Source organism: Oryzias latipes, chromosome 7 (assembly GCF_053564925.1).
Source record: "Oryzias latipes strain Hd-rR chromosome 7, Olatipes_Hd-rR_3.1".
Classification (NCBI taxonomy): domain Eukaryota; kingdom Metazoa; phylum Chordata; class Actinopteri; order Beloniformes; family Adrianichthyidae; genus Oryzias; species Oryzias latipes.
This window is the reverse complement of record NC_136243.1, coordinates 6538136-6553676: the sequence shown is the minus strand read 5'-3', so window position 1 is coordinate 6553676 and position 15541 is coordinate 6538136. Positions and strand designations below refer to the sequence as shown.

At 44.3% G+C, this 15541-nt stretch overlaps 1 protein-coding gene across 4 annotated transcripts in view; it reads right to left on the bottom strand.

Annotated features, from left to right (window-relative positions):
* Positions 1-1661: 1661 nt before the first annotated feature.
* The window catches only part of snx21 (sorting nexin family member 21), a 32733-nt gene continuing 18853 nt past the window's right edge, over positions 1662-15541 (bottom strand). For 2 of the 4 annotated variants that reach the window (XM_023957000.2, XM_023957001.2), the window contains 4 exons: positions 13850-14052; positions 10191-10332; positions 9551-9716; positions 1662-4784 (listed from right to left, as the gene is read on the bottom strand). In XM_023957000.2, coding sequence (XP_023812768.2) covers positions 4286-4784; positions 9551-9716; positions 10191-10332; positions 13850-14052 — 1010 coding nt within the window. In that variant the 3' untranslated portion in view covers positions 1662-4285. Of the gene's footprint in view, positions 4785-9550; positions 9717-10190; positions 10351-13849; positions 14053-15541 lie in introns of all 4 variants that reach the window. The other 2 variants (XM_078950117.1, XM_078950119.1) reach the window with 1 other exon arrangement.

The window sequence follows — 15541 nt, the reverse complement described above, 5'->3', positions numbered from 1 at the left end:
ACCCCCCAAGGGAGACCCACTCCGCACTCCAGGCAGCCATCCGCCCGGCCCACGGTTGGTCCAGGGAGGAGCGAGGCAGGGGCCCGCCGCCCCCGCCCAGAAGGGGGGAACCCCGGGGAAAAAAGAGGGCCCACAAGGGGTGTTGTAAATATGGCCCGACCAGGCTCGGCCACAGTTGGAAATTTGGCGGGGCCCAGCACTCAGGAGCAAGGACCAGAACCCACCCCCCAGGGACACGAACACCCCCGGCTCAGATGTAATGTGAACCCCCCCACCGCGCGGAGAGAGCACCGCCGGGCCCAGGAAGCCGGCACCCCGGGGACACAGCCGCCGTTGCAAAGGGGCCCGTACCCCCCACCAGGGAAGAGGCAGGGGACAGATGGTCCTAGGTCCCACCTTCCTTGCAAAATGTGTGTGCGTGTATGTGTGTTTGAGAGAGTGTGTGTGTGCATGTGTGTGTGTTTATGTTGGGATGTATATATTGAGGGGGGAGGGGTGTGTGTACTAAGGGGGGTGCGGTTAAAATTGGCGGGTAGGGCACTAAGGGGACGTCTCCTGATTACTCACAGTGACGTCCCCTCACCCTCCCCACCAAGGGGCCCTAAATGTCTAAGGTGCGGTTAAAATTGGCGGGTAGGGTGCTAGGAGGACATCCGCTGCTTGCTGGCAGTGATGTCCAAGCACCCCCCCTACCAAGGGCCCTACATGTCTAAGGTGCAAATAAAACCGAAAGAGGTGGGGCCCACTCCATACGGCAACCACAGGAGGCCATTCTTCTTTTTCATATAATGAAGTGATTGAAAGTAAAAACAGAGCTCTTTATTAAATGTTATAAAAAGTGGTTTGATCTTCAAAATTTCACCTCACCAAGATGGCGGTGCTGTCCTCCCATGGGGAACCACGAGGTGTCTCCTCTAGTGATATAACTCATTGAAAGGACCCCGAAGGACCCCGAGAACATCCGGCAACCAGAGAACATCCGGTACCCACACCGGGGCAGAGTATTCCGAACGTCGCGTTTACATGACGCATTTTCTTTCCGATCAGGCGTTCATTACGATTACTTTTGCCCATGTAAACGCGGATATCGACAGCCATGAAATGCAGTGGATAGTTCTTTTGGGATTAAGTTCATTTTCATGGCAAAGCAGGACTATGCAATTCATCTGATCACTCTTCATAACATTCTGGAGTGAATGCAAATTTCTATTATTAAAACTTAAGCAGCAACTTTTCCAATTACCAATATTTATGTCATTCTCCAAACTTTTGGCCACGACTGTAGAGCTGAAGCGCCGTCAAGCAAAAAAACTATCAAATATGACCAAAAGGTTTTGAGCAGATGAAAACCTCTAGGAGGGACGAATATAACCATCTATTTCAAATGTTTCAAAAGGAGACGCTGCTCCACTGATGATCCAACCGATGACTTCTGTAGCAGAAACAAGATTTAAAATAAGTTTTAAAACAACTTAAGTTTAAACGAGTTACATTTATTTTATACGTGTGAAGAAAATATTGACCTATTTGATTTAAATCTAGTTTCATTTCATTTTATTAAAATATGTTCCAACTATTCCAGGCTTGACAGTGTAAAAGTGCTTTTTAAATGAGAAATATCATTCCTGAGAGTCAAAAAAATAAATGAAAGACAAGAGAAGCAGATTTAACTATAAATTTATTCCATAAAACATGCTGCACACGTATAACTCTGATTATCAAAGCATGCATCTGAGAGGGAGCAGTCCTGACTCATCTGCATGTTTATTCTTTTTCTGTACAATAGAAGCTGTGAAAAGCAGCTAAAACCAGAACCAGATCTTCAACCTCACAGACCAAAGGCCCTCTCTGTCGCCTCCTGGAGGCCGGAAGAAGCAAAGCAGCCTTCCGTCCGTTCCTCCTGAAGCTGGTTTGAACTTGTCACCAAGAAGGCTCGGTCGTGATACGACCCCAAAAATCGAGCGTGAGAACTCATGAGCAGGAGGGGGTGCAGGCAAAGAAGGTGGAGCTAAAACTTCCACTTCCCTTTAGGGTTTCAACATTTCAAACACATTTTAAGCTGTCATCTTAATGCTGTTGCTCCTGATTATTGAGAAATGTTGGCTTTGAAATAAACATCCAACTGCATCCCACTAGAGGAAGAGCTTCTCTTAAAAAAATATCCCAGCAATCAGACATTTCTATTGATAACAAAAACAATGTAATACCTGCAGAATCGTAGCAGTGGAAGTTCCCTTTTGTGGTTTTAGGATTAACATGAAAGAAATGCTGAAAATTAAATGAGACAAAAGCTCATTTTGAGCATAAAGTCTTCAACTTTTTCCCTTAACACATTCGTAATGTTTTCTATACTCTGTTTTAGTAAAATACTGGCTCGTATGATTAAGAAATGTACTGGTTTTCATTTTATTCAAGTAAAATAAATTCTTAATTTTTCAGAATTCATCATGTAAAACTGCACAGTGGGGAGAAAATGTCATTAAAGGTGGTCTGACTTTGTTAAATGCCATTGTGAGCAGTTTTCCCATCATGCTTTGAGGTATGGAGTTGCATGACAACAGTTTGTCATCCACCATAAAGAAGGTAACTATAAATGATTACGGTACTGCTGTGAGCAATAAAGTGCTTCATGCAAAGACAAGATTTCAGGAAAAAGTCAAAACGTCTACAACTGCATATAAAAGGCCTGAGGAGATGATGAAAAGTGACTTGTGTAAGGTGTAGTCCTTGTATAATTGAACGTGCATCATTAGTAACGGTGAACTCTTCTGTTAGTGACTGCATTTCCCATCAGGGACGGTTCACTTCCCTCTGTAATCTGCTCCTTTCTCCGCTCTGCTTCCAACCCATGAAACTCTGCAGCAATTACAGCTCATTTCTATTTCCGTCTGAAATCTAGTCATCAGTCCAGGTCATCGTTGAAACCACGTCTCCATAGTAACCACATCCTCACTGAGCCGGGATTACCTTGGCGACGGTGAGAGTGAATGCCACGTCGGACTGTGTAGGTGGAGAGTGTGGTGTGGCCACGGTCCATGCAGATGGGTGGAGGTCTGCCAGAGGAGCGCCACAGCAGACGCTCAAACTGACTCCAAGAGCTCTTAGACACAGAAGAGCTCTCATTTTAGACTCCGGCTGAGAACACCTGCTCAACAGTGCAGTTCGGAGGAGGATCACGGTCGTAACCTCTGACACAACCCCCCCCTCCAGCAAAGACAGCTAAGCATCTCCTGTGATCCTCTCATCTGCCTCTGCTTCCGTTGGTTTGCACGCCTTCATTTCAGCACCAACAGTCTCATTTCCCCAGGAAACACCACGATGGGAATATTAAAAGCGAACCACATCCTCACTTTGAGTTTCAGCAAATGCTCTGCTTCCTGTTTTCTTTTTGAAGCAGGAGTCACCTGCTCCAATTCCGCCAGTCCAACCACATGCTTTCCAAACACGCCTACAATGCCATCAACGTCAACAGTATATGAAGTCATCTGGAATATTACAAGGTTCAGATGATTTTCATTCTTCGTTTCTATATTCGTTCCTACTTTTCCCTTAGAACATCAGGTTTTATTGAGTGTTTAATTCCTTTTGTCCCTTTTTGCGATGTTTCTTTCCTTTTCGGTTCAAAAGCAGAACAAGGTTCCGGTCCACCTGCCAGGTCTCAGCCACAAGTTCTGGATTGTGATACCACCGTCAACTCAATTCTTCTCTGGACTGATAGATGTAGAATGAATGGAGTAGCTTTTGCTTACAAAACAAAGGGATAGAGTTCAAGTGCCACTGAAATGTGAGTTCATTAGTTAGATGTTTTCAGGGACCTGCAGAAACTGTCTCTTCCAACACACAACTTTTGCAGAACTCCACAAAAAAAACTGAAAACCTTTCGGCAGGACAAACGCTGAAGGTCTGATGGATCAACAACAACCGACTGACTTCCCTCCCTTCTTCAACAATCTCCTGAAAACCCACTGCATTATGGGAAGTGTTGGCTGTTCTGCACGACTCCAATCTGCTGACTGCTGAACGTGCACAGCCCTGGAGTCTGTGCACGTTCCTTCAGGACAAGAGGAAAACTGGAACGCTGCCACAGGTGAAACAGGGTATGAAAGCCTGAGGGTTGATGTCTAATGTAGTTGTTTTGGTCAAGGATTCAGGAGGTCTGAAACGATCAGATGTGTCACATCCTTCACCTGAGAACAAACCAATAATGTCACGTTTTGCACCAATCTTATCCCTAAAAACATTTGACCTTTACTCTGAAAATCTCGGCTCACACCCCAGCGTGGCTTTAGCCGTCCCCTTCGCTCTCCTGCAGGTTGTGTTGGATCAAAAACTCTTGAATGGTGGGATGATTGTCCAGTCCCGCCTGCTGCTCTTCCAGGTGCTGCAGAAGCTCCTCCCACTGCCGCTTATCCTTTCCTGTCTGCCATGACAGTCGGACCACCACCCGCAACAGTGGAAGCAGCAGGGGGAGGAGGCTGTTGCAAGCTTGGTGCGGTGGGAGGGGCTTGTCTTCTGCGTTGGAGCTGGTGGGGGTCAGAACCCGCAGGGCGTGGTCACAGTGGTCCCGAGCCTCCTCCAACTGGCCCACCTCTTGGAAGCAGCACAAAAGCCCCACTAAGGTGAAGAACCAGTGGGAAGAGGAGGAGGAGGAGGAGGAGGAGGAGGAGGAGGAGGAGGGGAGAGGAGCCTGGGCCTGGTTGTCATGGTAACTCGTCCAGCCCAGTTTGTGTTGCAGTCTTTTGGCGTTGAGGAGTGGACCTAAGGCCTCCTGGAAACATGCCGACCTGAGTTAGAGAGGAGAGAAACTCAACTGAAACAAAAGATCCATTCTGACAGAAAGAAGAAGAAAAACACAAAGAAGGGATTCTGTGTTTGGACCTGAGCTTTGTGGAGAAAGACTGGTCAAAGGCCTTGCTCAAGGGCAGCCAGGTTCTAAGTAAAATGGGTGGAGCCAAAAACTGCCCCAACTCCTGTACCACCCAGGTTCAGTTATGGTTCTCCTCCACCCACCTCACTAACCGCCACGCCTCCCACTGTCCAGACATCAGAGGACACGCCTCTGACTGGACGGTAAAAACATTAGAGGTGGATAAAGAGCGAAGAGTTCCAACAGCAAAATCCCCCCAAACCTGCAGGAAGCCGACTGCACGTCATTGCTGTCGGTGGTAATCATGGTTTGGGGATCCACGCTGTACAGCGTTCCCTCAGGGGGTTACGTTCATCAATAACCCGCAATCATCTGCAAAGTAGTCACCTTCATTTTACATAGTAATAATTCTAGATGTTTTGTGCTGTAAAACCTCTCGCTACACACTTTATGCAGTTTTCTCTGACAGACATGAACATTTTTACACACTTGTCTGTCCTGTTTAAACTCTCAGTGCTCATAAAAAAGTAATCCAGTATTGCAGAATGTAAAGAAATATCTGATCGTGATCAGACATGTATGTAGATTTGTCAAACTGAACGCAGTCTGTACAAGAGACACAGCTCAGTGGAAAGTGATTGACAAGATCAACAGCCAATCAGGAAGCAGAACACAGCATGTTGTTTGGAGAAGCCAAAAGCATCCAAAGTTGCACTGAAAAAAGTGAGGGAGCACCGTCATACAGTTCAGAAACAAAAACGTGTTCAAACGTTAAAATAAAGAACATTTGAATGCATTAACATGACTGACAAACATTTCATACCGGAGATTTTTCAAAACAACAGCAACATACTCGTGAACATTAGTGGAATATTTAAGTTTGACTGAATTGAATCTTAAACTGACCAAAATGTCTTTCTTCTTATTTTTTTCCAAACAAAATGAGTCACTTAAAAAATAGTTACAAGTATGTCTAATAAGCTTTTCTTTGAAAGCGCTCTTGGCTTTCAGTCCAGCAGAAAAACTGCTCCACAGAGCAAAGCAGTGATGAAGATGAACAGTTTTGCCTCCAGTAAATAATAAACATTCATGGCAGACTAATGCAGCTAACAGTTGGTGATGCACTTGATGATTCCCATCAGAAATGTTAGCTTACAGCGCCTTTTGCAGGCTGTGAGATGCATTACATTTCTGATGTGGAAAAAAAACTTGAGCTGATTTAATCTCCTCCTCCTTTTTCATTCTTTGTAACTTTTGTTTACCAAATGAGAAACAAACTAATTTTAAGCTGCAACTGCAGGACGGTTTGGACGATCACACTGAGAAAGCTTATAATGGTATCTTATGTGTCTGATGGCTCTTTGAATAATAAAAGAGTGCGATAGCACAAAGATGGAGCAGGAGGGAGACTTTCACTGCAGACGTGCAGGGGGAAAATGACCCAGTGTGTTCAAACGGTGATTGGGCAAGAAAGCAGAACCCCAAATTCTGCTCTGCTCAAAGAACATTTCTAGACTCTGACGTTTGCAGGAGCTGCATCAGAGATGAAGAAGAACTGCAGCAGATGGTCTCAGGCCAGACTGTAGGCAGGCGGAGGCCAAGAAAACTTTAGAGAGAGGGAGCACATTGATGTGGCTAGTATGAGTCTTCTTCTTTCTCTTTCGGCTTTTCCCATCAGGGGTCGCCACAGCGAATCATCGTTTTCCACCTCACTCTATCATGGACATCTTCTACCCTAACATTAGCCAACTTCATGTCCTCTGTTAAGACATCCATATATCTCCTCTTTGGCCGTCCTCTTGTCCTCCTGCCAGGCAGTTCCATCTCCAACATCCTTCTACCAATATATCCACTATCCTTCCTCTGAACATGTCCAAACCATCTCAGTCTGGCTTCTCTGACTTTGTCGCTAACACAGGCAACATGAGCCGTCCCTCTGATGTACTCGTTCCTTATCCTGTCTAACCTGGTCACTCCTAAGGAGAACCTCAACATCTTCATCTTCGCTACCTCCATATCAGCCTCTTGTCTCTGTCTCACTGTTACCGTCTCTAACCCATAGAGCAGAGCTGGTCTCACCACTGTCTTGTACACCTTTCCTTTGAGTCTTGCTGGCACTCTTCTGTCACACAACACTCCTGACACTTTCCTCCAACCGCTCCAACCTGCCTACACTCGCCTCTTCACCTCTTTTCCGCACTCCCCATCATACTGAACTGTTGACCCTAAGTACTTAACCTCCTGGACCTTCTTCACCTCAGCCCCCTGTAACCTTGTAATGGTTACCACCTAAATACTAAAAACTGTTTCTATCCATGACAGCAAGCTTGAAAAACATGTGAATTTATTTAACAGGTTGTGATTCAAGTGGACATTTGTGGTCATGTTTTGTCTGTCGTCGTCCCATTGGATGAATGGGACCAGCTGACAAATGACAGCCAGGTGACAGGGTGACACACCTATTTTTTTTAAATGACGCGGGTGCGTGAAAGGTAGAGGGCTGACGGCAGACCAGGAGGCGGAGGAGCAAGAGAGGCTCGCACTGTGGAATACTTTCTGGCTACGTTTTGGATTACCCCAGACATTTCAATTCCTGGCGGAGTATTGTTCCCAAGAGGCTCGGATCGTTCCGGTACGAGGATCAGCGGCTGGCTCTTTACAGGTGGAATGCGTCCCGATGAGTGAGGCGGGGCGGCCTCCCACCTAAAGCGTGAGACTGTCGAACATTTTTCTTTTCTTTTCTTATCAGACTGCAGGGTTTCGGGATTACACTTTGGTTTTGTGAATATTATGGACTTTGGGAAATCGGGCGTTTGTACATTGAATGATGAATGTGATAGTTGATTGATAAAAAGTTCATGCACTCGCAGAATACACGACTGCACCAACAAGCGGTTATTTGTGTTTTTTGTTGTTAATATTATTGTGCAGAGATTGACAGGATATTCAATGCCCCTGCCGTAGAACGGCGTTGTGACATTCCCCTCTCAGTGTGGAGGATAGTTTGTTACAACCTAACGCTTCTACCTTGATCCCTCTCGTTCAGACACATGTATTCTGTCTTACTACGACTGACCTTCATGCCTCTTCTTTCCAGAGCAAACCTCCACCTCTCTAGCTGTTCCTCCACCTGCTCTCTACTCTCACTGGAAATTACAATGTCATCCTTAAACATCATTGTCCAGGGAGATTCCTGTCTTACCTCGTCTGTCAGCCTGTCCATCAGCATAGCAAACAAAAAGGGACTCAAAGCTGATCCTTGGTGTAGTCCCACCTCCACCTTGAACTCCTCTGTCTGACCTACAGCACATCTCACCACCGTCATACTTCTCTCATACATGTCTAGTATGGCTAGTATGATTCTAATACTTGGTTTAAAAAAAGCTGATAACAGTCAAGATATAGTGAGGCAAAAAAGTATTTAATAAGATACCAATTGTTCAGGTTCTCCCACTTAAAAAGATGAGAGGCCTGTAATTTTCATCATAGGTAAACCTCAACTATGAGACAAAATGAGAAAAAAATCCAGAAAATCACATTGTCTGATTTTTTAAGAACGTATTTGTAAATTATGGTGGTAAATAATTATTTGGTGACCCACAAACAAGCAAGATTTCTGGCTCTCACAGACCTGTAGCTTCTTCTGAAAGTTGCGTTCACACCAAACGTGGTCGGCGACGCAAGTCAACAGTACAGATGAGGTCCTGCAGTGGGTGCGGCACGAATGTCTGGTAGCAGCGCAATTCTGGCAGCATGGCCAGTGTTCAAATATGTGAATTGTGGCTAGGTCACCACGCCGCATCAACCAATCAGGGCCTCACCTTTGAGTACAGATGTTTTCTGTGAATCGATCAGCGGGTAGAATACACATCCAACACGAGCGTTTTGGTCCTGAACTTCCATCCATTTTCTTAACCCGCGGGGTCCACAGGGTTGCCGGAGCCTGTTCCGGCTACCGTTGGCTGAAAGCAGGAAACATCTTGACAGGTCGCCAGCCTGTCGCATCTGACGGAGCTTGATCGTTATGCCAGCAGACAGAGAGCTGCTGCGGGATGAGAAGGCGGCCTGCCTGGGCCTCCAGAAGTGTGCGATATTTTTCTTATTTTCATAGAGAAAACAATAAAAGAAAAAGGTCCACTAGTTTTTATTTTTATTTTGCCCTCTCGAGTCTCAGTGAGCCTTCAAACTGGGTCACAGAGACGCATATAAACCCTATCAGATACAAAAAAAAATTGCAAACGATATGGTAATTACAATTTAAAAGGACACCCAATTTTCAGTAAAATAAATTAAATGTGTCAAATTATAGAATGATCTATAACCATAAACCAAAGAGCCTAAATAAATGTATATAAAAAGCATGTTTCAAATATAATATTTAAAGAAATAGGAACAATAAGAAATGGTGATCATTTTGTCCATATTATTATAGTTATATGTATTTAAATTAAGGTATCCGCATTATGTTAGTGTTTGTTTTTAAGTATGGCAGAGATGATCATTTTTCTTTTTTTTGTTTCCTCTTTCATTGTCACATAAAATATGATTGCATGTTGTATTATTTTGTTTTTTGTGAAAATGAAATAAAAGACCATAAAAACAACCATAAAATATATTTGTGGCAGAGTTTGATGTGTAGGCATGTGGGTACGACCCCGGGAGAGTTCGTTTCTCATATGTTACCTGATGAGGAGCTGTCCAGCCTGAAGATCGTTCAGGTAGAAGAACTGCCGCACACACAGCGCCCCTCGCAGGGCAGATATGGAACACAAATGGGACAGGTACTGTTCAAAGGCCCGGCTGCGTACAGCAATGGTCTCTGCTGCAAAGTTTCTCCGCAACTTTTTTCCTGCACAGGAACACAAGTGCTTGTGTTATGGTCCTTCACTTTCCATGCCTCAGAGGCCTTAGATTTTGTCCTGTTCAGGTCTCAAGGACGTCCTGGTCTGTCCTTCACCTGCTCGACACGTTCAACTCTGTCTAGATCCTCTAACCGACATTCCCATGTTTTTGTGTAAGAACAAACAGTCCTCTGTGTAGTCTCTTTGTCACTATTATTGCTAAATTAATTTGCCTCCCTGTTAAACTTCTGGAAAGAGTTCAACAGGAATGAACTGAATCTAAATAATTTTTATTTTGTTTGTGTTTCTGCTGCCTTCTCCATGAAACGTCTTTAAAACAAGTCATGATTTGGCCCTCTGTAAGTACACGGAGATAAACTGGAATGGTGTTTGCTAAAACGGACACAGCAGAGGCAAAAAAAAAGAGCCAAAAGCTGCAGAAGTGAGTCCCTCAGTGACAGGATTCCATGATGTGTACTTACGGGGAAAACAGACGCGCTCCATCTGGTCTCCATAGTTACGCCGCAGAGTGGCATGCAGGCGCTGGAAGTCAGAGTAGCGTCGGGTGATGACGGCTGGAGTCTTATCGCTGCCACCAGACTGGATCACATGGATAGTGTACAGCTGGACATAAATGGGGACCTAAGGTAAGATTTTTTGTAAAGCACAACTCCTACTAACGCTAACTCAGAGAGTTTTACATAAAAAAGCCAAACTAAAAACAAAGAGGCAAAGATTAAAATAGCAAAGCATACATTATAATTGAAATATCCTGAAATTAAAATTAAATTAAGACAAGTGCAGATAAAAGCTTTTTAGTTGTCATGAAAAGATGAAAAAGTATTTCTTTTAGACTTAAATATGGTCAATAAGGACTTTTTTTAACATAGAAAGAATGTTCCAGATTGTATCTGCATGAAACGTAAACTCCACAATGTTTAGTCCTGACTTTGATCTATACGGACATGACAGCATCACACAGTTGCTGCAGATTTGTCGGCTGTACATCCATGATGCTGATCTCCTGTTCCACCACATCCCAAAGGTTCTCTGTTGGGTTGAGATCTGGTGACTGTGGAGACCATTTGAGTCCAGTGAACTCATCGTCATGTTCAAGAAACCAGTCTGAGATGATTCCAGCTTTATGACATGGCGCCTTATCCTGCTGGAAGTAGCCATCAGAAGATGGTTCACTGTGGTCATTATGGGATGGACGTGGTCAGAAACAATACTCTGTGGCGTTGGAACCTTGCTCAGTTGGTACTAAAGGAGGCTTAAAGTGTGCCAAGAAAATGTCCCCCACACCATGACACCACCACCAGTCTGAACCATTGGAACAAACCAGGATGGATCCATGCTTTCATGTTGTTGATACAAAGTTCTGACCCTACCATCTGAAGGTAGCAGCAGAAATGGAGACTCAGACCAGACAATGTTTTTCCATCTTCTTTTGTCCAGTTTTGGTGAGTCTGTGTGAATTGTATCCTCTGTTTCCTATTCTTAGCTGAAAGGAGTGTGGTTTCCTGCTGCTGTACACCATCTGCCTCCAGGTTGGATGTGTTGTGTGTTCAGAGATGCTCTTCCGCAGACCTCGGTTGGAACCAGTGGTTCCTTGAGTTACTGTTGTCTTTCTATCAAATAGAACCAGTCTGACCATTCTCCTCTGATCCTCAGACCAGCCCGTCTGGCACCAACAACCATGCCAAGTTCAAAGTCACTTCAATCACCTTTCTTCTCCGTTCTGATGCTCAGTTTGAACTGTAGCAGATCGTCTTGACCATGTCTACATGCCTAAATGCATTGAGTTCGATTCATATAATTTGTGGTTGACAAAACGATTCATAGTAAATGTTGGCTCATTTAGAATGATCAGATTGGATCTGATTCTCTGACCTAAAATGGATCCAGAACATCTTCAACCAAACCTTCCACCAGTCTCACTCAAAGAGAAATACCTGGTATTGAACAGAGCAGGTGAACTTTTTATCTGAACTGATGCTTTATTTAACCATCGTGACCATCAGCATTTTTAAATCGCTTTATATTGCAGAATCTTGACTGCGGTGCATTGTCACGGTAAGTGCTGCACGACATAATAGCAGTTTCTGAAATCCTCAGACCCCCCCGTCTGGCAGGCCTGATGATTTCTGCTTCACGTCGGACGGTTAAGGCTTCCACGTTGTGCGTTAGTTTCTGATAATGCATACTTCGTCGGCCATTAACCCTTACTTAGTACAATATAAAATTGACTAAGAGCATCACAGCGGACAACACGTGATGTGTGGACACACAAGTCATGTGACCATACAGTGTGCCAGAATGCTCTAATAATGTTCCCTTTGGATTCTTTGGATGTGGAGCATAGGGGTGTGTGTGTTCAAATGAGAATGAGGTGCTTCGGTGCTGAGTTAAATCTCCGTTCCCGGACACTACCCCCCACCCGCCACCCCACCCCCTTCTCTTTCTCTCTCTCCCTCCATGCCCCTGTCTCAGTGCTTCTCAAATAGTGGGGCGCGCCTGATGTGATGCCAGGGGGGGCGCGCAGTAGTGGCGGTTTTAGGCACAGGTAATACGGGCAGTTGTCCGGGGCGCAAATTTAACGGGGGGTTGTGGTGACAGCGGCTCAGTGCTTGGAAAAAAAATCTGTGCCACTCGTGGTTTCCTAATGTCTGTTATATGACAGAGTTTGTAACAGCCTGAAACTGTGAACTGCCGTCCCTGCAGCTGCTCCTGACTCCCGTCACACAGAAGGAAAGGGGAACGGGGTAGTGGGCTCAGGCTGCCAGGTGGAACGGGGCAAGCGGAGCGCTGCTTGTTGCACAACACCTGGATCATGCGCCTTTAATTACTCAGCTCATGTTAATGTCATTGTTTATGAACTATTATAGACATTTTGATAACGTGTCTTTACTTTCCGTAAATGTATTCTTTGTCTGCCTGTGGTTTAGTTGGTGTCAGTGTTTGACAGAAAGACAGCAGGTAATGCAGGAAAACAGCTGCACTTTATGAGATCATAAATAAACAATCCATCATTTAGAAAAAAAAAAATCAGCGCAATATTTTTTTACCTATTTCTTCAGACTAAAAAGGTTAAATATATTGGTGGGGCTGCGATACATTTTCTTTTTCTTTTTTTTTTTTCAAAAAATAATTGTGCAGGACTGCCCTGCATGGAGAAATGCCATCAGCTGACTTAGAAGTGGCTGAAAAAACTCCTGATGTGCTGAAGAAGATAATCGCAAAGGATAATTATCATCTGGATGAATGAATGATGGATGAAACTGGCCTCTTCTGAAACAAGATGACCTTGTTAAGGGGGGGAGACAGTACCTCAACTATTAGAAACTAAATGAGAAAAAATAAATCCAGAAATTGAGTCCCTGGTGGTGTAGTGTGTTACTGATGGCAGCCTTTGTTACTTTGGTCCCAGCTCTCTGCAGGTCATTCACTAGGTCCCCCGTGTGGTTCTGGGATTTTATCTCACCGTTCTCGTGATCATTTTGACCCCACGGGGTGAGATCTTGCAGGAAGCCCCAGATGGAGGGAGTTATCAGTGGTCTTGTATGTCTTCCATTTCCTAATAATTGCTCCAATGCTTGATTTCTTCACACCAAGCTGCTTACCTATTGCAGATTCAGTCTTCCCAGCCTGGTGCAGGTCAACAATTTGGTTTCTGGTGTCATTAGACGGCTCTTTGAATTTGGCCATACAGAAAAATTTAATCTCATTCCCTCACTCATAATATACATATATTTTTCCCTTTTACTTGTTTGAGAATTGAGCCAAACCGTGCCTCCAAAACCATGACATGATCTGAACCGTGAGTTTCGCAATCCCTTGCACCATCCATCAAATTGGACTAAGATGCCAGAGATGTACTTTGAATCATGAAGACTACCGAACAAAAGCCGAACCATTTTAATGACTCCAAGCACAGAAACTCTAAATCTTTATAGTATTTTATGACGTGGATCTATAAGATCTCAAGACTTAAGGGCGAGGCTTGAAGAAAAGTGGGACTCCACATTTGTACAGATGAGATCCTGAACAAGTTAAAAATGTAAGAATCCCAAAGTGCATGATGGACAGAGACAGAAGTATTCTGTAACATGTAACACACATCCACAGGAAACGAACTGACCACATATTTGGAGGTTCCATCGTGTATCACACTGGCATCCGTCACCTCGAACAACACAGTGTCAGTCTGTCGTGTCACAGACGAAATAGCACTTCTTGAACCAAGTCCACGCAAGCTCCTCCAGCTCCAGCCCTCCTGGAGGTGCGCAGCCAGGAAGGAGGGGGGCGAGGGGCCCACTGGGGAGACACCCACGGGACTGGCATCTGGAAAACACAACAGGTCACAAGACCAAGTCAAAAACAGAACCAATGAAACAGGCTGACAGGTACTCGGACGTTACACAAGGAAAATAATTAACTTTATGTTGAAAGAGAAATGATTTATCTGGGAAAAGGTTATGGTCTGTAGGTTTTTTAAAACTCTTTTTTGAAGGATAACCACGTCAGATGTTTTTAGGGGGCTGTTAACATGCAGAGCACACGTCACAGAATACCATTACATGACAACCAAACAAATACAAGGCTTTAGCAGGAACAGACTAGGAAGCTTTACATCCTCCCAGTTCCAGTACCAAACATCTCATCTATCTGACCTTAACAACTACAGAGCTGCTGCTGCTCTAACATCACACAACATATCCATTTTTGACGGTCTGACACTAATTCAATTGATTCAACTGCAGTTCAAGAGCCATCATACACCTGGACATCATCTGGACAAAACAGACACCACTGTGAGAATCATGTTAATATAACCAGCTTATTTAACACAGATCTACATGTTTCCCTTTAAGTAAAATCCACAAGACAAAGAAAAATGCCTCCATAATCTCCTAGATTAAAGATTACCAAACAAAAAAACACCGTTTGTGAAACTCAAGGGTTGGGTGCCTAACCGGGAGATCAGCATTAGTGCATTAAAGTCTTACCTTGAAAGGCAAAACAGGAAATTGCAAACGTTTTGCTAGGTAACAGGGCTTTTGGTGGGTAATGCTCAAAGTAGGTTTAAAGATGACAAAAAGTATGTTGAGTTGCTCTGAAGTGTGTTACTAACTATTACTCCCTAAAAACACAACATTCATCAGCAGAGGCCTCAAAATTAGCTGTTAGCCGCACCCTGTGTGTCTGGAGCAATTAAAACAGGACCAATAGACCACTTTGTGACATCGTGTAGAACAGGGGTCGGGAACCTTTTTGGCCAAGAGAGCCATAAACGCCACATATTCTGAAATGTAATTTCGAAAGAGCCATACAATAATGTAGTGTCCTTTTCCCACACTGAGGCACGGAGACTTAACCTCTTTTAAAGTTCTTTATTCTGATTACTGCAGACCGCACCAAACGCCGTTCAATTCATTCAGCAACTCCTGAATCTCTCCCGCCGAGACGAGAGCGCTTCTCCCAACTTTATATTCCCCTGCTCCCGCTCCAGCCCCTCCCATTTTCCTTATTCGGCCCACAGCTGAACCCCATTGGTCCAAACTACCTAACAACAGGCTGAGCGACAGAACTGAGGGCCAATCAGATCTCTGCTTGATCGATGCGTTCCATGAACTCCAGAACTTTTAACGCGGCCCAACAGCCATCCAACTCAGTCCGCGACAATTTGTTTAAAACTAAATATACAAGTGAATGTGTGCATTTGATTTAATTTCAACATTTTTAAAGTACAATAAGTCTGTGGATCCTTTTTAATAACATTGTTATGCTGTTGCTAATTAATGATGAGTATTTCTCGTGGTAGTTTTGCTGA